The 23,056-nt window shown below is 44.5% G+C and overlaps 3 protein-coding genes across 3 annotated transcripts; 1 reads left to right on the forward strand and 2 right to left on the reverse strand.

Moving 5' to 3' along the window:
- Positions 1-341: 341 nt before the first annotated feature.
- Positions 342-1,491, reverse strand: LOC132355105 (cytochrome c oxidase assembly factor 3 homolog, mitochondrial). Its single transcript, XM_059907310.1, has 2 exons — positions 1,232-1,491; positions 342-879 (listed from the first exon to the last, which is right to left on the reverse strand). Exons 1-2 carry the CDS (start codon positions 1,443-1,445, stop codon positions 773-775), a joined length of 321 nt encoding a protein of 106 aa, XP_059763293.1. The 5' UTR covers positions 1,446-1,491; the 3' UTR covers positions 342-772.
- A 178-nt stretch (positions 1,492-1,669) lies between these two features.
- On the forward strand, positions 1,670-10,622 carry CNTD1 (cyclin N-terminal domain containing 1). The gene is made up of 7 exons (XM_059907293.1): positions 1,670-1,995; positions 5,578-5,653; positions 5,906-6,074; positions 7,164-7,326; positions 7,818-7,962; positions 8,589-8,685; positions 9,253-10,622. The coding sequence occupies exons 1-7, from the start codon at positions 1,827-1,829 to the stop codon at positions 9,445-9,447; spliced, it is 1,014 nt and encodes a 337-aa protein (XP_059763276.1). The 5' UTR covers positions 1,670-1,826; the 3' UTR covers positions 9,448-10,622.
- On the reverse strand, positions 10,046-20,683 carry BECN1 (beclin 1). Its single transcript, XM_059907311.1, has 12 exons — positions 20,577-20,683; positions 20,146-20,274; positions 17,863-17,930; positions 16,917-16,975; positions 16,155-16,245; positions 15,912-16,048; positions 15,557-15,751; positions 14,177-14,323; positions 12,757-12,906; positions 12,185-12,245; positions 11,592-11,734; positions 10,046-10,851 (listed from the first exon to the last, which is right to left on the reverse strand). The coding sequence occupies exons 2-12, from the start codon at positions 20,270-20,272 to the stop codon at positions 10,683-10,685; spliced, it is 1,347 nt and encodes a 448-aa protein (XP_059763294.1). The 5' UTR covers positions 20,273-20,274; positions 20,577-20,683; the 3' UTR covers positions 10,046-10,682.
- Positions 20,684-23,056: the final 2,373 nt, after the last annotated feature.

Consider the following 23,056-nt stretch of genomic DNA (forward strand, 5'->3'; position numbering starts at 1 on the left):
CAAGCAGGCCCCAGTGGAAGTTAAAAGAATGAAAGCTGCTTGTCCCTCATCCTTCATCTACCTCTCTCTCTCGAGATGGGAAAAGGCAGTAAAGTTGGAGTAGTGTGTTCCTCAGGGTAGAGGACAGAAGAGTGAGTGACCTTCCTTCCCCCCAAGACCTGGTTCAGTCTCAAACAGCCCAGTGACCCGCCACGATCTCTCCCTTAAATCAGGTGGAAAGACCTCATGGAAAAAGCAATTCTAGTTAAACATTTACGGCTCCCTGGGGCCATGCCACAGCTGCAGCTACTGCCTGTGGAGCGTTCCAGCATGAAGTGTCAGCCCCAACACACTCATTGGACTCCGAGAGAGATGACTCAGTTTATTGCTCTCAACCTGACCCCATTTTTGCCACTTTAGGCTCCAACACTGCACAGAGCTGCCACCCTCACCCCCATTAAGAGCCCACCTCTTGTCCTCCACCCTCCCAGCCAGACCCTGAAGGGGATAAACCACAAAGTCAGAAAGCTTGGGAAAAGCCAAGGTCAGATACCTCGAACAAGGAAACTAGGAAAAGGAGTCAGTGGCCACACACAGTGAGTGCGAGGTGGGCATGTTCCCTTGACAATGGCCAAATGCACAAACCCGTGGTTACTTGGGCTCTATCATCGTCCAAAGTTAGTAAGAAGGAAAGCAATGCTGTGAGCAGGCTTCCATTTCTACAGGGTTGTGGGGCATCATCCATCATGTGAAGGGACTCCAGCAGGTTGGAGATGCAGGATACCCATCTGGATCAGTGTCCTGATGCCCTTTCCTGAGCTCGGGCTCGAGCAGCTTTGGCCTCATCTTCCAGCTCATCCAGGAAACGCTCCTGGGACACCGAGTAGAAGGTGTAACCATCTGGGGAGGTGGGTTCAGGAAACCACGTGGAAAATGCACATTCCCTTTTCCCAGACTTGCTCAACCACCCTTGTTGATCTCTCATCCTCCCAAATCAGTGATTAGATCTTCTGCCCTCTGCTCTTCTGAGCCCTGACCCCGACTCCGTTATCATTAATAAATTATATTAAAAGAGCACCTTTAAAATGACAAAGTAAGGTACACTTAAACGCTTGGCTCAGCGTTACAAGTAGCCAAGACTTTCACAGCTCGGGCTCTTTCTGCCACCCCCACACTGCACTCCTACACGCCTCTGCTGCCCTTCTCCTGCCCCCAAATGCGGTCTCCCTGAGTCTAGAGTCCAGACGGATACAAATTGCTAACACCAGGGCCCCGATGCCCAGGCCGGTCACGATGTTCCGGGTCCGCCGCTGTGGCAGCATTTTCTGCCACTGGGCGAGCTGCACCTGCCGCATGAATTGTAGTTGCGCAGGAGTCAGCTTCTCCCGCGTCGGGTCGATGCGCTGGGCCAGGGGGCCCTTTCCGCTCTTAGCATCCAGAGGGTCTCCAGCTCCCGGCGCCGCCATGTTACCGCTCCGCCCTCCGCAGTTCCCGGGGCGCGGGGCTTGCTGGGAATAGCAGTCCATGGTCGCCGCAGGGAACGCTGGGAGATGTAGTCCGCATTTCCTTTCACAAAGAGTGCGGCTCCCGGCCCAAGGGAAAGGGCGGGGCAGGCGGGAAGAGGCCGTGCTTTCCGATTGGCTGAAGGGTCCGCGTCCGTTGGGGCGGGGAAAAGGCTGTGGAAGGATCGAGGCTGTGCTGGGAAATGAGTCTTCGTCAGACTTGAGGCCAGGAGGACAAGCACGCGGAAGGGGGCGAAGAATCCAGGGTGTGGCAGAAGACTCTGAAGGGAAGCTAAGGGGGACGGATCCAGCGAGACGTCGGGAGCAACAAACAAGGTTCTGAAAATGGACCGACCTGTGAGGCCAAGATTGGCCTCGCTCAGTGACTTTCAGTTTGGAGCTGTTGCCGCAGAGACAATCGAAGACGCTCTGCTCCACTTCGCCCATCAGAATGAGCAAGCCGTGCAGGAGTCTGCGGGCCGGATGGGCAGCTTCAGGGAGACCCGGATCGTGGGTGGGGATGCAGGCCGGGGAGCTGGGCTTATGGGAGACTGGGCCACCTCTCTTTGAGGCACCGACCTTGAGATTCAGTGTCCCTTATTCATTCAAATAAGTTTCGTTAGTACCTACTCTTTGCCAGGCGCTGGGGGTACAGTGATGAGCAAGACTCACCAGCACCCTACCCTTTATTTCAACACATATAGAGTACTTATTCTCCCTGCTTCCTGGGTTAGAAAGATGAACGAGAGATCTAGTCCCCGCTTTCAAACCATGTGTATAATCTTTGGAGGATATTAGGACAAATCTGCAAATGACTAGGTACAAGTATGGTTAGATAAGTGACATACCAGATAAAACAAGCTTTTATGGGGATTGAAAGGAGAGATGGAGTGAGGTGGGGGTAGGATGAATTAAGGAGTCCTCCAGGCATCGTGGCATTTGAGGTAGACCCTGAAGGAAGGATAACATTTTGGCTGGTGAAGGTGGTGGATACGGACCGTCTTCCTCCCGTCCTTCCTTCCTTCTTTCCTTCCTTTTTACTGTGTTTCTTTCTCTCTCTCTCTTTTTTTTTTTTAGCTGCGCCAGGCGGCTTGTGGGAGTTCCCCACCCAGGGATTGAACCCAGGCCTCTGCAGTGAAAGCGCCAAATGCTAACCACTAGACCACCAGGGAACTCCCAGGACCATGGTTCTACTAAAAGGGGATAACATGAGTCAAGCTATGGAAATAGGGACATTTTGGGTGAATGTGGGTACCATGTCATCCAGGTTGGCCAGAACCTGTGGAAGAGTAGTTGAAATCCAGACCAGAAAGTGGTTTGGAGACATTCCACGTGGAACTTTGAATGCCAAAGTGAGGAGTTTATACCTGACTTAATAGGAAAACAAGAAGGCACTGAGGGTTTTTGTTTTTGTCTTTTTTTTTTTTTCATATGGGAGTGATATAACCTTTGCCTTAGAAAAAATTATTTTGGCTGTGATGTAAAGGGTGGACTGGAGTAGAGAGAGATGGGAGGTAGGAAGACCAGTGTAGTCTTTGTGAGTAGTTTTTTAGGTGATAGGGCAGAGGGAATGACAAGGGAGTTTGGATTAAAAACATTTCAGGGTAAAATCTAGGGTTCTGCAATGGATGAATTTTAAGAAGTGAAGAAGGTGAAGATGACTATGCCAAAGGGTTGAGCCTAGAAATATAGTGGTGCCATTAAGAGAAACACACACATACATTAAAATAAATAAAACGGGAGGAAATGTGACTTGTTTGGGAAAGAAAATAGCTTTTTTAATTTTAGTCATTAGAGAGTGCTTGGGTTTTTTGTTTTGTTTTGTTTTTAAGATAGTAGTCATCTTTTTAAAATTTATTTATTTATTTATTTATTTTTGGCTGTGTTGGGTCTTTGTTTCTGTGCGAGGGCTTTCTCTAGTTGTGGCAAGTGGGGGCCACTCTTCACCGCGGTGCGCAGGCCTCTCACTATCGCGGCCTCTCTTGTTGCGGAGCATAGGCTCCAGACGTGCAGGCTCAGTAGTTGTGGCTCACGGGCCCAGTTGCTCCGCAGCATGTGGGATCTTCCCAGACCAGGGCCCGAACCTGTGTCCCCTGCATTGGCAGGCGGATTCTCAACCACTGCACCACCAGGGAAGCCCAAGAAAATAGCTTTGATTTGAGATCTACTGAGTTTCAAGTGCTTGTGGGACATCTAGAGGAAGGTTTCTAGCAAGCTGTTTAAAGAGTAAGTCAGAAGAGAGGTCAAACTAGAGATAAAGGTTTGGGAGTTCTCTCCATAATGATACTGTTGAAACTGTGGCAGAGGATGAGCTCCTAGAGGGAGAGTAGAGAAGCGGGTCCAGTACAGTTCCTTGGGAGACATTTTGTGTTCAGGAAAGTGGAGTAGGAGGAAGAGTCATGAAGGAAATAAATGGAATGGTTGGGGAGTTAGGAACAGAACCTAAAGACCTTTGGAAGCAAGAGGAGAGTTTCATGGTCAGCAATTTCAGATACTTCACAGATATGAACACCAGGAATGACGATTGCCAAAGGGCCATGATATTTAACAATTTGGATGTATTTTCTGACCTTTGAGACAATCATTTCTGCAAGTTGTAAAAAATAGAAGCCAAATTGCAGAACATTAGGGAGTGAATGATGAAGTGGAAGCAGTAGGTGTAAGCTAGGCTTTCAAGAAATTTCACAGTAATGGAAGCTAGAGAGATAGAGCCCTAGCTTAAGAGAATAGAACGGGAGGGTCTTTTAGTTAATAGATCTGAGTATGTTTGTACGGAGGTGGAGCCAGTAGCAGGAGAGAGGTGTAACCCTCATCCATTCCACCTAACCCAAACTGTTTTCTCGGCAAATTAAAATGGAAAATAGAAACAATTGCTCAGATGATTCAGGTCAAAAACAAAATAAAACCAAACAACTATACACACACACACACACACACGCACACGAAAACAAAGAAATAAAACCTAAGTTCCAGCAAATAAAAGGACTGGCTAATAACACACATTATGTGTTCTAGGATACTTTGCTTAATTGCTTAAACTAATTATCTTCTTCATTGGACACTGTTAGCAGAGCTTTGGCCTCTGTAATGATAAGGTTTTGTACATGTATCTATGTGTAACCTCTGTCAAGTAGATTGTTAAACTGTCTTGTGCTAGCTTAACTTCTACAGATTTTTTTTCCTCTAAGTCAGATTTTCTCTGACGACATATGGTAATGGAAATTTGACTATATGTAATTCTTTGCTGATCAATGCTAAAAGTTCCTAGTTCTGCAGGAGCTTTGAGAACTAACGTTTATCCTTGTTTCCACCCTCTAATGATATTGCTAACTAAATAGAATTCTATCTGGGGCTGTTCTTTCAAAGAGAAACACAGGCAGCCTAAAATCTTGCCAAGGTATCTTACCCTTCCCACCTTCCCAATGACTTCCCCCACCCAAGTTGGGCTATGTTCCCTGATTTAGGGGATGCTGCTTCCAAACAAGCCACTTCAGAGTAACAAGCTTGCTCCTGGGGAGAGGCTCAGCCACCACAGATTTACCCAACAAACTGGTGGTGGATAAGTGGTGTCCAGCTGTAAGGTAAATTGTGTTTGTAAAGCAATGGGAGTTCTCCAGTGGGTGGTTACTAAACAAACAGTGTTATAAAGAATATCAAAGCTCCAGGAGGGACCTTTCTGTTCCTATCAACATTCCACTGAAAACAGAATATAGGGGTTAGGGTTTTTATCCATCCAAGAATCTCTCTTGAAGCTGGAGGTTCCCAGCATGGTGTAAAGGCCAACTAGACCAGCTGGTTTGTTTGTGTGTAGCTGGCCAAGCCTTTTATCAGCTGAGACCCATAGGAAGGCTCAAGGGGCCCTGAGGGGGCTCAGTAAGCCTTTGTTTTTGCACGCAGTCAGCCTCCTTTTCATGCCTCTCATTTGCCTATTGGCAACAAAGGGAAACAGGTTCAGCTTGGGTTGTTTCCGTCTCATCTTTCTCACCTCCTGACCCTCTTCCCTGGGCCCCATCATGGCTTTTACACAACGCCAAGGGTTCACAGAGTCGTTTTGGTTGCACCTTATGAATTAAGCTCTTCTTTCCTGTTTTGGCAGAGTTTGTTTTTCTCCTGTCTGAACAATGGTGTCTGGAGAAATCCGTGAGCTACCAGGCTGTAGAAATCCTAGAAAGGTAAAGCCCTGAGCATAAGGCCTTTGTGAGGGGTACCTCTCAGAATGCCTAATGTACCCAGACCTTTAAAAAAAAAAAAAAGCTAGTTGCCCCTTACCATGAGACCTGGTTTGCACCCTCTTTTTCTTGCAAATGTAAAATTTTTTAGCCAGCGATTGATATTGGAGAAGATGAGGTGTAACATGGTTTGAAGCACAAACTCCATTTAGTTTGAGTGTGGATTGTTTCCTTTCCCCTTTCCCTTCTTTATAGGTTTATGATTAAGCAGGCAGAGAACATCTGCAGGCAAGCCTCAATCCAGCTGAGAGAGAAGACAGAGCCTCAGAATTGGAGGGCTCTGAAAGAGCAGCTTTTCAACAAGTTTATCCTGCGTCTTGTGTCATGTGTTCAGCTGGCAAGCAAACTTTCCTTCCACTACAAAGTAAGGAGCTGGGGTTGCGCATGGGCACCTGAGTGTTAGAGAGAAACCAGTTCATACAAAGGTGGCTTTGAGAAACCCACTCCTAGGCTAGGTGATACTACTCATGCAGAAATTCCGGAGTGTAATTATGCTTCCTAAGCATACCTCCTAAACACACACACACACACACACACACACACACACACACACACACACACGAGTCACACAGAAGCAGTTATTAAATAGTCTGAAGTTCTGTTCCCAAAGTATAATTGCTGGACGGATGCCATCATTCATACAGGTCACCTTTCCTCCCCTTGGACTCAAGGACAGTTAAGGTGCCTGAATTGCCAACATACCTATTAGTATTAAAGGCAAACTATTACATTTATAAAGGATAAAATGTTTCCACATCACTATGTGATGTCTGTATAGTATCATTTATTCAACAAATATTTATTGTCTTCTATGGCCAGATGCTGCACTAGGTGCCATGGCTACAAGAGTAAAAATATTGTCTGTGCTCTCAAAGAATTTATTACCTAATGGGAGAAGACACACAGGCAAATAATGTGAGCAAGTGTTCTGATTAGTGTAAATACAGAGGGCTCTGAATATACCTAATCAGCCTTGGAGAGTCAAGGAAGTGTATTTAGAGAAAATGACTTCTTTTGGGGAACAAACAACAGAATATTTATTCATTATCTTCCACCTGTTGTTAACCACTGTGCCACCAGGCAAGTCCCTGGTACGTGCACTTTAACCAATAGAGAAAAAGACTTCTTGTAGGGGAGGGTGGGGGAGATGGGTGGATCCTAAGGAAAGAGGGAGAAGAGGTAAGGAGAGCAGTGGGGGTGTTGGGGGTGTTGGGGGTGAGGAGGGAGATCCAGATACAGGAAAGAGCATGTGTAGAGGCTTGGAGAGCATGTGGGTTTGGGGAGTGCAAGTAACTCTATATGACAAGTGTAGAGTGTAAGGGGGAATTACCAAGAGAGAAGATGAGATAAAGGCATGGACTGGATTGTGAAGGGCTTTGTTTACTATGCCAAGATATATGACCTCTATTCTGACACCCTGCTCTTTCACTCTGTTTTCGTTTTCTTTGCTCAGAAAATCAGCAACGTTGCAGTCCTGAATTTCCTCCAGGCTCTAGGGTATCTACACACTAAAGAAGAACTGCTGGAGTCAGAGCTTGATGTTTTGAAGTCCCTGAACTTCCAAATCAATCTGCCTACTCCCCTGGCATATGTGGAGATGCTCTTGGAGGTTTTAGGTACTTTATTAAGTGTGTCGGGCATGTGGGTTGGAGTCTTCCATAGAAGGCAGTAAGAATGTGCCTAGGGGTTTGAGGGCAGTGGGCAGAACCTGCCAATGAGGAACAGCAGGAAGCGCGCATTGACTGAGGAAAGTAGTTTCCTCTAGTACTTGTCAGGGAAACGAACGCCAGTCTCCGCACGTGGTTTATATTTGGCCTCATTAAGCACACTCTTATTGTAGCATCAAAGAGTTGACTTTGTAGAGAGGCGTGAGATAAGAGGGGAACAAACAAATACACTCCAGTTGTATATATACTGTAGCTGGAGGTTTTTCAACCTCTCCCTTTGTCCTTTAAAATCGACCTCCAGCTACAGAGGTTTCTTACAGTGGAACACGGCAACCAGGAAGCACATGAGCAGCTCAACAGCTTTGTGTCACATGACAACTGTGATTATGATCAGAGAAGAGGGTACATAATGCTCTTTACCATGCGCATACTCCATCTAGGATACAACGGCTGTTTGGTGCCAGCCACACAGCTGTATGCAACCTGCCTGACCCTACTTGACCTAGTCTATCTTCTCCATGAACCTGTATATGAGAGCCTGCTGAGGGCTTCAATTGAGAACTCCACACCCAGTCAGCTGCAAGGGTAAGGCAACTCCTTTATTGTAGGCTCCTTCCAGAAACAGGGAGTCGGTAACATACCACAAGAACTTGGGAAATGGAATTTACCTAGCAAGGCACCCAGTCCGCAGATAACCTGCACGGGTTATCTTGTTCTAATTAACATCCAGTATGTTGTTTGGATGGATGACTGAGCCCAATCAGCAAAGCCCTAAAGGCTTTTACTTTTAAAATTTAAATGACTTCTAGTAATTAACATACTTTCATTCCTAGTTCTTCTTTTATAGCTGCTTATAATTTGAGATTACTGAACTGCTTTTATAGCCACTTAGGAAAAAAAGCCAGTCACAGGGTTGCAACTTGGACAAAAGTGTTTGATTACTGTAAAGTCAGAATGGTAAAAAGCCTCACAGTTACATTTGTTAGGGAGACAGATGGAACAACAAAAGGTCCGTAAACCATTCCGACAGGAGGCTCATGTTTTAATCCGCTGAGTTGGGGGAGGTTGGAAGAGGGAATCAATTAGCTATTATTTGACCAAAAAATTCCATGATCAACATAAACAACTCATAGTTGAAGTCCCATAACCCTAGGATTTGGAAGATCAAGTGTCATTCTAGCTCCAAAATTAATATGGTTTTAATCACTTAGGGAAAAGTTTATTTCCGTGAAGGAAGACTTCATGCTGTTGGCAGTAGGAATCATTGCAGCAAGTGCTTTCATCCAAAACCATGAGTGTTGGAGCCAGGTATGCACCAATGAGCAGGACCAGCATGGTCAGAATTCATTTAATAGAAAGCATTCTCCCCTCAGTTAAAGGAAAACAGAAGACAAGCTATAAAAGGTAAGTGCCAAGACCCAGGATTAGGATGAATGAGCAGGATTTGGGAGAGAAAAAACTACGGTGGGACTGAAAAATGTTCTCCAGTTTTCCTCTTATGAAATTGGAAATGGAGGCCCAAGTTCAGCTTGTTCATTTCCCATTATGATAATCTGCTACTATGTTAGAGTCCAATAAGTGTATCCTCCCAAATAGAAAAAATGTCAAGACCCAAATATCCCTCTCATATTTCACAAAACTTATCTCCAGCAGAGGGAAATGTCTACCAGAAACTTTCCATGCTAACACTATCAGGGCAAAGGTATCCTAGTGTAATTTGGCCATCGGCAAACACTGGGATCTGGATTTAATCTTCTCTGTAAGCTCAGAGAAATGAAAAAATTTACATTTGGCTTGAGAAAACAGCCCCAGCAATGTGTCTGTGCACTAACACATGTTTATTTAGTAATAAGAAATCTGTCTCTGTTTCTGAAGGTTGCGGGGCATTTGCAAAGCATCACTGGCATTGCCTTGGAGAGCATTGCCGAACTCTCTTATGCAATCCTGACTCACAGCGTGGGAGCCAGCACTCCAGGTCGACAGCGGCCTGTTCCTCCCCACCTGGTGGCCGGAGCACTGAGGGCTGCTACTTCTCCAACACATGAGGCAGGCGGAATCCACCCAAAATAAACGGCCTTCTGTCACTGCACTCATCTCTCCCTTTCCTTACTTTCATACTCAGGGTACAGGAGTTCCAAGTTATCTTCTGAGCTGTGTTTTATATTCCAACTTGATGCTTATTTTTCTGCATTAGAGAAAGAGTTAAGGTGAATAAGCATGTCCTTTTCGTCGTACCAGACTGAAAATGTCCAAGAGCTGGGACAAGATATTAGAATATCAGTGAAATTAGTTTATTTTCGTTTAACAAGATATTTATGGCTTTCCTCTTAACTGTTCATTTTATTAAGGGAGAACATCAGACATGGAGATTAGTATTAACCAGGGGCTCAAAAACTGAGACCATCTGGGTGACCTTGACTGAGCATCAAGGAGGTAGCCTTTATTTCCCCTTAAAGTTAAACATCTCTGTTCTGTTACTGAGAGCTACACAAATAGGGCTTTCTCTACAGCTGTCTACTTTTCATTAGAGTCTTTTTAAAAAACTAACACCCATCTCTAAACATGTTTCAACAGACTTTCCACATACCTGCACTTGAACTCAATTCTCCCAGAATACAAAGTACTCTATTCTAGTTAAAGAAAAACCCAACAGTGCACCTCTGGGCAGTTATCAGACTGCAGTAAATCTTTTATTACAAATAATTAAATCTCTCCATAAGGTCTCAAACAGTATCAAACACAATTTCATATCTCTAACACAGAGCAGAGCAGGCATTCAGTACTAGAATCAAGTGAGAAGTGTTAAATTTCAAGCTTCATGATCACCTCACATGGTGACCAAAGCTTACATGTCATTTTCTCACGTTATCCAACTGTGCATCTCACACATCTTGTAGTCTCAGTGGAGACAAAAGTTTCTATTTCATATTCTAAGTGCAGGAAGTTGAGAGAGATAAAATCCAGTGAAAACACATCAATCTCAATTCAACTCAGTTTAAAAAAAAAAAAAAAAGCAAACTTAAATTAGTTGTTTTGCGGGGACAAAGGGAAAGGAAGGCATGGGGTTAAGAGTCAAAACTGTGACAAAGGCCAGTTACTATACATGGCATGTTGTAGCTCTGGAAAGTATCTGTTATATTTTAAAATAAAGTGGCTTTTGTGGATTTTTTTTCTTTTTTGGTATTTGTAAACATGTGCTGTTTAATAGTACCCGAATTTAATTTAACCCTTTTTTTTTTTTTTTTTGCAAACAAAACAAAATTTAAAGCCTTTAAGGCAAACAAACCCCTAAGGAAAAAAGAAAGTCATTTGTTATAAAACTGTGAGGATACCCAAGCAAGACCCCACTTAAGATTCGTCAGCATGAACTTGAGAGCTTTTGTCCACTGTTCCTCAGAGTTAAACTGGGTTTTGATGGAATAGGAGCCACCGCTGCCTCCTGTGTCTTCAATCTTGCCTTTCTCCACATCCATCCTGCAAATGAACACAGCAGAACTCATTAGTAACTGAAATCCGAGTTAAGTCAGTTCAGGCAAATGGGCAGGGACTTGATCATGGGACCATTCACGTCATTTTATCTACTAAAGAACTCTTGGCAAGGAATGGTAGTGTATTTTGGATTTGCTTGAAAGCCCAATATCAAGAAGGCTGTCACAAGAGCCTCATTGTCATTGCGGAGTACAGGGACAAGACACACCCCCAAACAGATGAGAAGCCTGGAGCAGAGGGTAAGTGACGGTTACAGTACTCCTCACTGTTTTCCTAGGCATTCCTCACTTATGGGGAGAGAAGGGAGGCAGAAGAAAAGAAATGCTTTGTTTTGGGGTGATGGAAGCAGCTCAGCCTTACTCTCTTAACTAAGGCGTCCATCCATCTCTGGGCTCCTACAAAATTTGATCAAAGGAAGCACTCCTGTGTATTTCCAAAGGTGTAAGGGAAAAACCTCCCTGAAATTGGAGAGCAGGCTTGAGCTCTGCACCAAGGAAATCCCCCACACCATCTAAGTCAACATTCTTTTTCTCCAGGGACCAGGTGGTTACATTCTGTCCTGTTTGCAGTGTTGGATCAGTCTCTGCCCATCAGTGTCAATGTGATCTTACTCCATTTTCTGCTTTCCCACTATGTGTACTAGTTTTGCCTCCATCCTTACTGTCCCTTCAATTCTGCTCACGCTGGTCCTGCTCTAGGTTCATTCAGCACTGGGGGATACTGACCTGTAAGGGAGACAAAAACGTGTCTCGCCTTTCTCAACCTCTTCTTTGAACTGCTGCACACAGTCCAGGAAAGCCACCATTGCGTGGTCAAACTTGTTGTCCCAGAAAAACCGCAGCCCCCCAGAACAGTACAGCGGCAGCTCCTGCCCGAGAAAAGAGAACTGGCTATAGGTGTGGCCCTAACACAGGCTACCGGAGATTGTTCCCAATCCTATCCATCTCTCAAGTCGTGTTATGTTTGTATTCCACTGGCAACAGTAACCTTGGGCAAATAACAATGCACCTGAAACTGTTTCACCATCAGTGGAAATGTATTAAACATCTACCGCCCAGTGATGCCTTCCCCATCCTGGTGCACACATTCTCCTCTGATCTGCCCATATCCCTTCTCAACAAACTGTAAAAATTTAATTTTCTCTACAGGCCTCAAAGAACTAATCCTGAACTAGACAGGACATTGAACCAGATGTTGGCTCAACATGAGATATCTCAGTCTAAGAAAGAAACTAAATAATGCCATTATCAAAACTAAACCATTCCGTTAGGAGGTACAAGGATTCTGTATTCCAGTGAAAGTGGACCTTCCTGGGTACCTTAGATTTGTCTGTCAGAGACTCCAGATACGAATGGTTTCCATAGGGAACAAGTCGATACCTAAAATGGAGATGCAGACAGAGATGGATACAGGACTCCTCCTAAAGTGATTACTGGGATGTTATAACCCAGTGATTTTCAGTCTTCAGCTACCCGAGGACCTCTATTATTATTTCCACTCCTCTCTCACCTCCCCATGGGCTCCATGTTTAAAAGGTTTTGTTTCCCGAACAAACTACATTTATTAGATAATTATCTAGGGGCCTTTTATGGATGCATGTATGTCCTGGTTTAGATTTACAAGCAAAAACTGAAAAACAGCTTTAGGAACACTAAGGTTATGGAGACAGGAAGTTGGGGACCACTGCTGTGGTCGTGCAGTTCAAGGACTGCTCAGTCATTGGAAAGGGCCTGTGGTGAGGGGAAAACCAGAAGCAGACAGTCTCCATGGACAGAATACTCCCAGTTCGTTGGGAGCAAGGGCTCTTGCCATAGTGGACAAGAGTACCAGGTGGGAGATACAGATTATATCACAGACACACCACACTCAAGAAAGGACTACATTTCTTACCTCTGAAATTTCAGGCCCATCTTATTGGCCAGGGCATGAAGCAGCAACACTGTCTGGCCCCAAGCAGCGTTGATCTCATTCCATTCCACGGGGACACTGGGCAGGCGACCCAGTCTGAAGTTATTGATTGTGCCAAACTGTCCACTGTGCCTACAGGAGAAGGGCAGGGAAAAATACAGACAGAATTTAAAACTTAGCAAATTCTGAAATTTCCTGCTCTCACCTAAAACCTGGCATAAATCTCTCTCCTTATCTCCAGATTCATATATCCAAGCCCTACTTGGTTCTTTAAATACATGTCTAAAACGTGAGTCATCATCTTTCTCCCTGCTGCTCAGACGCCAAAGTAGAAACCTGGGCATCATCCTTGAATGCTCTCTCTCTCAGCTCCCTTCCCCCCAACACCACCAAGCTCTGTTGAGTCTACCTCCTAAACCTCTTAAATCTGTCCACTTCTCTTCAGACTCAATGCTACGACTCTACCCTCTCCTGTTTAGATTCCTACTGACAAGTTTCCTTACCAACAATCTTGCCCTCTTACCCCAAGTCATTTCTCACATTACAGGTAAAGCCATCATTCACAAATGCAACTGTACTTATGTCACTTTCCTGACTAAAATGCTTCAGTGGCTCCCACTGCCTTTTGGACAAAGTCCATATTCCTTAATGAGGCCTACAAGATCCTTTAGGAATTGGTAACGCTCCAGTTTCATATCCTGTTGTTCTCTGCTTCACCCTCAATCTCCAGTCACAATAAGCTCCGTTCAGTTCAGTGGGAGATTACCACTCCCACTTTCCTCTGTTTCTTTGCACGTGATGTTCTCTCTGCCAGGAACAACGCCCCTCCTCTGCAGACTTATACTCCATATCTCAGCTTAAACATCAACCTCCTCTGGGGGAATCGTTCCACGCAGCCTCCTCAAATTGGGTAAAGTGCCCTTATGTGTCCTCACAGCACCCAGGGTTCACCATGACCACACTGCATTACAAGTGCCTGTTACCAAGCCATCTCGCCCAGGCAAAATGGATATTGCTTGCTGTTGCCTTCCTCGTGCTTAGCACAGTGCCACCACACAGTAGATGCTCAAAAGATACCATTTGAAATGGATAAAATGTCAAATAAATGAATAAACAAATGACCCTGGGGGGCAAGAAATCAGCACCAGGCAGATGACCAGATTTTCACGTAGCTGGAGAGCTCCAATCTTTCCCTTTCCGTGGAAGAATGGAAGTCACCAAGCTCTAGAATTCCAATCCCCTGACTGTGCCTATCCCGTCACAAGGAGTGAAAACCTAGATGGGGTGAAAATGACACAGACCCCTATTCCGTGGGAGGTGGGCACCCTGGCGTAGCAGCCAGCAGCTAACGTCCAGGTACGTGGTGCTTCCCAGACGCTCCTCACCCTCCAACCCTCATTACCAAATGTGGAAGGTTGCGTTAAAGACGTTGGTTTTCTTCAGCTTGTCCAGCTGCATCTGGGCGTAACGCATCTGGTTTTCTACACTCTTCAGCTCATCATCCAGTTCTAGCTGTTGTCGTTTAAATTCACTATATTCCCTTTGATACCTGTGAACAGCCAAGGTGACCATGAAAGGCTGTTTGGGGGCTAAAATTTCTCTCCCACCACCCCCCTTAATGATTTTTTCTAGTGATTATGGTCACTTCTAGTTACAGCATCTTTTACATTTGGCAAAGATCCCACTCACAGGAACATACTTGCCCTAGATGTTTTGCCTGGGAGGGACAGAAATGTCTCAAATTCCAGCTGCCCATATGGAAAACGGGGAGGAAAACAGGACTCTCCCAAACCAGGACCAGACACCTCTTGGATTTCTGATCTTTTCCAGAAACAAGGTGAGTTAGTCAATGGTGGTTTCTTCCCTGAATTGGCCATAATTGAGCGTCTATCACTTCACCTCTATATCCCTATTGACTTTTTTTTTTTTTTTTTTTTTTTAAGTTTTTAAATTATTTATTTATTTATTTATTTTTGGCTGTGTTGGGTCTTCGTTTCTGTGCGAAGGCTTCCTCTAATTGCGGCAAGTGGGGCCACTCTTCATCGCGGTGTGCGGGCCTCTCACTATTGCGGCCTTTCCCGTTGCGGAGCACAGGCTCCAGACGCACAGGCTCAGTAGTTGTGGCTCACAGGCCCAGTTGCTCCGCGGCATGTGGGATCTTCCCGGACCAGGGCCCGAACCCGTGTCCCCTGCATTGGCAGGCAGATTCTCAACCACTGCGCCACCAGGGAAGCCCCCTCCCTATTGACTTTTAAATGGTTAGTATACATCATTTCTAATGGAACTTGTTACACTATCCCATGAAAAAATTAACTTTGTTCAATGTCTTTCACTTGCCCACCCTTAGTTACTGTGGACACTGCCTCCTCCACTAGACAGAGGGTTCTCTCAGGTCAAGAGCACCACTGAAATTCCTGAGCTGGAAAAGAACGAACGTGGGCCAACAGGTTCATCTCTCCAGAGGAGTATGCTGGGTTCAGTGGCTGACTCAGACAAACGAGCCCAGGTCCCTACAGGACAGAGCTGTGACTACAGGCCTGGTTCTCGGCTCTCTGTTTAACCAATGCTTTTGCCACTTAATCATGCTGACCCTTCATACGTAATCCTCCCAACCAACCTCTAGAAACAGGGCCTGGAAACAATATGCAGGATCCAGAGCAGACATGCTGCTGAATGACAGCTCACTGTGGTTTACAAACTAATCAGACACATTCAGCTGGAAGCCATGTCCGCTCCTGGAGCCTTGAGGGCAGGAAGGTAGAAGAACAGGGTGATCACTCACTGCGCTTCCTCCTGATCCAACCTCTCAGCCTCAGCCTGGACCTTCTCGAGATTTTCTGCCACTATCTGACGGTTCTTTTCCACATCTTCCAGCTCTTGGATCAGCCTCTCCTCCTCTAATGCCAGCTCCTTTAGCTCCGTCTGGAGCTGTTCGCTGTCATCTTCATTCATTTGCTCTAAGATTTCCAAGCAGCGTCTGCCAAGGACACAGGCAGGGAAAGCTTATCAGAGGGAAACTGTTATTCCTTTTATCTGTGTGGAGCACAGCTCCTGGGTAAGGGCCACGCAGCCCCAGAGCAGTGAGAGCTCTAAGATTCAGAGCTCCATTCCCGGGCCCAGGCTCTGGAGGTACTCACTTGTAGTTCTGACACTCATTTTCAGTGACGTTGAGCTGAGTGTCCAGCTGGTCTAAAAGAGTATCTGTGCATTCCTCACACAGTGGGTGATCCACATCTGTCTGGCCTGACATGATGTCGAAAAGGTCCCCAGTGACCTGGAAGTGTGGGAGAGTCAGGGTAGGGCCTGCCCCATGCTACCTGCCCAGGCACCCCCTCTACCAGCCAGGCCCACTGCCTGACACCAGAATGAGGCAGACTTGCCTTCAGTCTTCGGCTGAGGTTCTCCATGGTGCCACCGTCGGATGCCTCCCCGATCAGAGTAAAGCTGTTGGCACTTTCTGTAGACATCATCCTGCAGACAGCCCCCCGCCCACGGGCCTCATGAGGGAGCAGAGAGGCCTCCTCCACCTACTGCAGTGCCAGTGGCAGAGACTCTCAAGCACCGGCTGAGGGGCCTCAAGGCACATACCCACTCCTAGCCCGACTGACCTCCCAAGGGTACCTCTCTCCCAAGGGAAGGCCATGCTAGTCTTCCACAGGGACACTCAGCACGAAGGTTGGCCTGGATGGACTAAGGGGGGAGACGGGGCATCAAAAACTGATATGTGTGTGTCTATAGCAGAAGAGTAAGGAGAATCAGGAAAGACCATTTCTTAATATTACACCCCTTGCCAGCCACCTTCACATGCATCAATAACTAAGAACCTGAACATCTAACAACATTTGCTACCTTAAAACTTTTCGAGGGCCCATCTCTTTTATTAGTCAATCACGCTCTCAACTTTTCTCAATTCTTCATCATGAAAGATATTGTCCTTTCCCACTGTGTGAATGGCTACAGGAAAAACTCAATCAATACTGGAAAGTGATGGGCCAGGTATAAGGGAATATGTCTTTTCTGGAAGAGCCAAAAGGCTAGGTGATGATTCATCTTCATCACCTGGCTCCAGGTCTCAATTCTGGGTTTAATTAAAATTCTACTGGCCTTTGGCAAGGAACAGGGGGCTGAGGAGTAGTAGGCACCTGGCTGGGGGGATGAATCTGCGAGAGACACCATCCTGGCGAGTTTCAATAAATGGCTCCTGGGGAGGAAATAAGAGAGCATTAGAATCCTGACAGCTTAGAGGTGGAGTCTATTTCCCCAGTGGCCTCAGAACTATTTGGCTTTACCCTTGATTGATAACTACAAGACCTGAGAAACCACAGAGACTTAAGAAATGGGTGTTATATAGCCAATCCTTGGATACTTGCACTAAGAAAGGACCCTTGGTACAGACAAACCCCAAGTCCCATTTGATTTTTTGTGGGGAACAGCATTTCCTAACTATGTTATACTCTATTATATTTGCATTTACCAGTCAAGGTAGGGGAGAGAATGCCCTAAATCATGGCACAAGGAAAAAGCCAGAGCAGACTGCAATGAAGTTTACCATGGCATAGAACAAAGTAGATACTTTGTGTTTTCCATACTTTGATATAATTTATATGTGATCAAAATCTTATGACATTGATCTCTGACAATGAAAATTATCACTCATGTTATCACGTTTAAAAAAATTACACATTCTCTAACACTGACAACCCTTTCTAACTAGTGTAATCACACAATTCAATGTCCAAACCAAGATACTTTTGAGACTAGAGAGGAGTGGATATTAATAATTAGCTAGGACAACACCAGGTAAACCAGGAATGCCCTGGGATGACCTGTGTATCCAGGTCATCCCATCTCCCACCTATAATGGCTTATAATTCCACTTCAAATAAAGAAGAGCCTCTCTTCACATTTTTGAATGGAGGCCTCATTCAGCAACCCTGTGACCTCAGGTGCACTTCTGTGTCTCCAATGATCCACAGTGGCCTGATCATGCAGAATGTCTCATGTTAACCAGAGATCCGAAACATCTGGGGGCTCTAAGAGCACCAAGTACCCTGCAGAAATCCACCTTGCATTCCAGTGTTTCCATACCTCTCCTGAGTTAGCCTCTTCCTCCTGGGTCTCTCCTGGTTTCACCTGGGCTGTGGCAAGTAATGGAGCTAAGAGCAAGGAAAATATCGAAGCTTTCAGAAAGAGTCTTCTCAGAGCAGAAGCATGTACGACAGTATAAGAATCAGAAATATCCTCCACCTTTTTCTTAAAGTACAATTTATACAAAGAAGAATCTGTTGTCTTTTTTCCCTTACACCCATTAAGTTGGATTAAGGGATTGTTAAATTTTTTTCAGTATAATGGTATGATTATGTCTTTAAAGAGACACCTTACCTTTCAAAAATACTTACTAAAATATTTATGGTATTTATATGTTTGGGATTTGCTTCTAAATAATTTGGGGTGGGAGGGGAATGGATGGGGCTGTAGATGAAAACATGGTTAAATATGAATGGATAATTTTAATTAATTAATTAATTAATTAATTAATTTTTGGCTGTGTTGGGTCTTCGTTGCTGCATGCGGGCTTTCTCTAGTTGCGGCGAGCGGGGGCTATGCTTTGCTGTGGCACGCGGGCTTCTCATTGCAGTGGTTTCTCTTGTTGCGGAGCACGGGCTCTAGGCACGCGGGCTTCAGTAGCTGTTGCACATGGGCTCAGCAGTTGTGGTTCGCAGGCTCTGGAGTGCAGGCTCAGTAGTTGTGGCACACGGGCTTAGTTGCTCCGTGGCATGTGGGATCTTCTCAGACCAGGGCTCGAACCCGTGTTCCCTACATTGGCAGGCAGATTCTTAACCACTGCGCCACCAGGGAAGTCCTTGTATGGATAATTGTTGAAGATCAGTGATGAGTACATGGGGGTTCATCATAAACTTTGAAGTTTTCCATAACAAAAGTTAATATCCCCTTTCCCTCAGAATAAGTGGGAAGGAACATGAGAGAACTTTCTGGGAAGATGAAAGCTTTCTACATCACAATGGAAATCTAAGTTACATGAGTGCATACACTTGTCAAAAACATACAGCTAAGGGGAATTCCCTGGCAGTCCAGTGGTTAGGACTCCACGCTCTCACTGCCAAGGGCCCAGATTCAATCCCTGGTTGGGGAACTAAGATCCCACATCCCACAGGCTGTGTGGCATAGCCAAAAAAAAAAAGCTAAGATTTGTAATGTATAAATCTTGACAATTAGGGACTTCCCTGGCGGTCCAGTGGTTAAGACTCCGCACTTCCACTGCAGTGGGCGCGGGTTCCAGCCCTGGTTGGGGTACTAACATCCCACATGCTGCACGGCGTGGCCAAAACCCAAAAAACTTGACAATTAAAAATTGTCAATTCATGACAATTTACCTTAAAAAAAAAAAGGAAGTAAAGAGCAAAGTAACTGAGTGGAGATGGGAGGTGAATGGAGGTATAGAGAAAACAAGAATGGCAGGATGTAGCTAATTGTTGAAGCTGGATGATGGATACAAGGGAGTTCACTATGCTATTCTCTTGACTGTATGTTTGAAATTTTTCATAATAAAAAGTTTAAAATATATTAAAGAGATAATTCCCCTCAGAAAAGAAAAATCAGGTATTAATAATAATAGTTGGTATTTACTGAGTACTTTTCCCCAGCATATTCTTAAGTATTTATGGTCTGTCATATTTGATCCTTACAACTACCTTGAGATTGTTTTACATTTTACAGATAAAGAAAACCAAGAGACCAGGGTTAAGAGAGGTGAAGTAACTTGCAAAAAGTCATTCAGCTAGTAAATGACAGGATTTAAATCTAAGCAGGTTGACTCTAGACCCATGAGCTTATTTTAACTGTCTATTCAGTCTTTTCTTTTTTTCTAGCTTCATCTCACTTCTTGGGACTTTGAGACTCTGTTCCTCTACTTATCAGCTGTTGGCCACTGGGTGAGTCACTTAACCTCTCTAAGCCTCAATTTCTCATGGATAAAATGATAATTTTACTACTACTCCATAGGGGAGTATAACTGTACTACTCCATAGGGGTTAAAAGTAATGCATGTAACGCACTTGGTATATAAGTCCTCAACAATTGCCGTTTATTTTTAAATGTACATATTCCTTTACTCTGAAACAACAGAAGCAGAAAACTAAGGACGTTTCCTTGCTATAGAAAGCTCTCAGAAGCACACAGTGTCAAAATTCTTTTATGTTCTCGATAAGAAAACAAGAAGCCAGAGAGATGACGCGACTTCTGAGGCTCACAGGGCGTGTCTGTGGCAAGCTATGTGCAGTCTTTAAGACCTTCATCTCCAAAGCTGCCCACTTTCAACGATCTTGACCACCCTCTAAGGGTCTCGCTGACCTGTGAGCTCCTGGATGGTGACACGGTCCAGGATCTTGAAGCTCGTGTCCAGTTTCAGGGGCTGGCTGCAGCGCTGACACACGAAGCTCACCTGCATGGTGCTGCTGGATGTCTTAGACCCCTCCATCCCTACGGCGGTGGAAAGGAGACGATGTTAGGGAGAATCGGCGGCCTTGAACCCCCGGCCCGGGGCTACCACCAGCCTAACTATTATGGTGAAGGGGTAAAATCTCCGCCCGCACCGTTCCCTGTAGGAGCGGTAGGATACCAGGCGGACCTGCTTCCGGGGCAGCCCCGGCAAAGGCAGTTTACAGCTCAAAGTCAGGGAGGGTCTGCAATAGGGGCCGTGAGGGCCCTTCTGAAATCCCTTCTAAGAGCCCCCGACGCTCTTCATCTCGGGACTCGGAGCCCGCCACCCTGGTCCGGCCTACCGCGGGGGCACTGTGGCCTCGGGTCTGTCCGGGTGCGGGGCCTCCAGGACTGCCATCGCCCAGCCTTCAGCTACTTCCCGATCGGCCAGCGGAGGACTTCCGCCGTGACCGGACGTGACGTCACGACGGCTGCAGCTGCTCTGGGAGTCAATCTTGGTCCACTCGCTTCCGACCGGCTGCCACCTCTGGAGGCTGAGCTGGGAATCCCGGCAGGCGTCGGCCGGCGGGCTGATGTTGCGAGGGGAAGTGGAAGGACCGAGTTGGGAGGGAGTCAGGACACTCTCCCGTTTTCTAATGCAGTGACTTTTCTTCAGATTTGTCACTTCAGAGCGGAGCCAGTTTCATTATTCACTGCTGTGTTAGTTTTTAAAGTTTCTCGTTGGGAGAGCTGGGCGCCCGAGAGAGTGGTAGACACACTTAGAGGGGAAAGTGAGGAGGTAAACTTTATTGTTTCATTTTATATTTTAAAATTTCAATTATAATTAGGGAAAGCCGAACACTTCAGATATTGAAACGTATTATGAAATTATAAAACTAAACCATTTTTGTCTTGGTGCAGGAATATCAGTGGAACAGAATAGAGTTCAAAAATAGACCAAGTGTACAGGGGGATTTAGTATGTGATAAAGCTAGTATTTCAAATCAGTGGGGAAATGAACTACTTAGTAAGTGATGGGTGGGGCCAAAGAGCCATGTAAATGGTGGTGAGCTGAATCTTCTACTTCACTCTTTATACCAAGTTAGTCACAAATTTCAGTGTCAAAAATACAGTGATTAAAGGTACTAGATGAAAGCATGAGTGAATATTTTTTATAATCTTGAAGTAAAGAAGGTCTGTCTAAGCATGACATGAAAATCAGAAGCTGAAAAGGAAACTACTGAATTTTACTCAAAAATTAAAACTTTCTGAACTATCAAAGACACTGTAAAAAAAAGTTATGAAAGAAACATATGGAAAATAGTTGCAGCTCATAAGAAAGAAGGTAAGTTTTCTTAATATACAGAAGTCTATTCAATCAATAAAAATACCGATAGGCCAGTAATGAAATGGGCAAAGAATATGAAAAAGCTCACAGAAAAACAAATGGTTGATTAAAAAAATTAAAAGATATTTCATTTTACTTGTACTTAAGTCAGTGAAAATCAAACAAGTCAGGCAGCATTTCTCATTTATGAGATTGTAAAGGCTGAACCAGTTGATAACATCGAGTGTTGATGAGCAGTTGGGGAACTCCATGCGTAAACTAGCATAATCTTTTTGGAGGTCAATTTGGGAATGTCTTTCAAAAATTTAAATGTTCATAGTCTTTGATTCATAAAATTTCTTTCTAGGAATTTTCCTCATAGATACGCAAGTGATCAAATATAGATGTACAAGAAAGTTCACGGCTAAATTTCCTTCAGTAATAGGATTGTTTAAATAAATTATGGTATTGTTCATTCAGCAGAATACTAGGCAACCATTAGAAAGAATGAAGTAACTTGCTTTTTACTTGGTTCCTCTGACTACTTTGAGAATGGTCTGAAGGAGGGCAAGGGTAGAAGCAGGGAGACCAGTTGGGAGGTTTTGCCTGAATTGAGGCAAGAGATGATTATCAATTGAAATAAGAAAAGTTATAGGCAGTAAACATGATACGATTCCATTTGTACAAAAAACAACGTAACATATGTGGTATATAACATGACATGTTAAATGTTATATGAAATGACGTACAGCAAGCAGTGTCCTTCACTGAACAACGGGACAGAGACTTCTACTGCATACAAGTTTGTACTGTTAGATTTTTTTTTAACAACAAGCCTATAATTCATTTACAGCAAAATTAAACTTTTTACAGAAAGAAAATATAACAATACAGGAAGTTAGGGCAATAGTGTCAGGAAATTACCCGTAATCTCACCACACTATAATTTTTATGTTTTCCATTACGATGTTTTTTTCCCTATGTATTTTAACAAGGCTGTATTTATGTTTGTAATCTATATGTAGTTTTTGTATCCTGCTTTTAAAATTTAACATTACATAATAAATATTTTCCCATGTTGCTACACGGTTTTTGTAATTGTCATTCTCATGACTGCATTACACTGCATCAAGTGCGCTACCTTAATGTGTTTCTTAGTTGCTGGAAATTTCCATTGCTTCCAGTTTTGGTGATTACAATAATGCTGCAGTGAAGAGCTTACTGTTTCCTAATGATAGAACCTCACAACTGGGATTACTGAGTTTGGCTATTTCAGGTCTCTTGATTAACATTAGCAATTGTTTTCCAAAGTGGTTGCACATAATTATATTCTACCTCCAGTAATGTATGAGAGAGCCTATTTCATGATGCCTTGGCCAGTATTAGTTATCATATAGTTGAGGAACGAGGGCAAAAAATGGCACTTCCTTGTTATTTTAGTTGATATATCATTGTTTACTTGTAAATATTGACTCTTTTGTGAAGGTTTTCCTCTTTTGTGAAATTCGTTTGTGT

Source organism: Balaenoptera ricei, chromosome 20, assembly GCF_028023285.1.
Source record: "Balaenoptera ricei isolate mBalRic1 chromosome 20, mBalRic1.hap2, whole genome shotgun sequence".
NCBI classification, from domain to species: Eukaryota; Metazoa; Chordata; class Mammalia; order Artiodactyla; family Balaenopteridae; genus Balaenoptera; species Balaenoptera ricei.

Coding starts and splice junctions, on each gene's coding strand:
- BECN1 (XM_059907311.1), bottom strand. CDS start 20,272: ATGGAGGGGTCTAAGACATCCAGCAGCACCATGCAGGTGAGCTTCGTG. Junction 14,324..15,556: donor TTGGATCAGGAGGAAGCGCA/GTGAGTGATCAC, acceptor GGCTGTTCACAG/GTATCAAAGGGAATATAGTG. Junction 10,852..11,591: donor CGTTTTTGTCTCCCTTACAG/GTCAGTATCCCC, acceptor GTTCATTTGCAG/GATGGATGTGGAGAAAGGCA.
- CNTD1 (XM_059907293.1), top strand. CDS start 1,827: ATGGACCGACCTGTGAGGCCAAGATTGGCCTCGCTCAGTGACTTTCAG. Junction 1,996..5,577: donor CAGGGAGACCCGGATCGTGG/GTGGGGATGCAG, acceptor CTGTTTTGGCAG/AGTTTGTTTTTCTCCTGTCT. Junction 5,654..5,905: donor GCTGTAGAAATCCTAGAAAG/GTAAAGCCCTGA, acceptor CCTTCTTTATAG/GTTTATGATTAAGCAGGCAG.
- LOC132355105 (XM_059907310.1), bottom strand. CDS start 1,445: ATGGCGGCGCCGGGAGCTGGAGACCCTCTGGATGCTAAGAGCGGAAAG. Junction 880..1,231: donor GGCCCTGGTGTTAGCAATTT/GTATCCGTCTGG, acceptor CCACCTCCCCAG/ATGGTTACACCTTCTACTCG.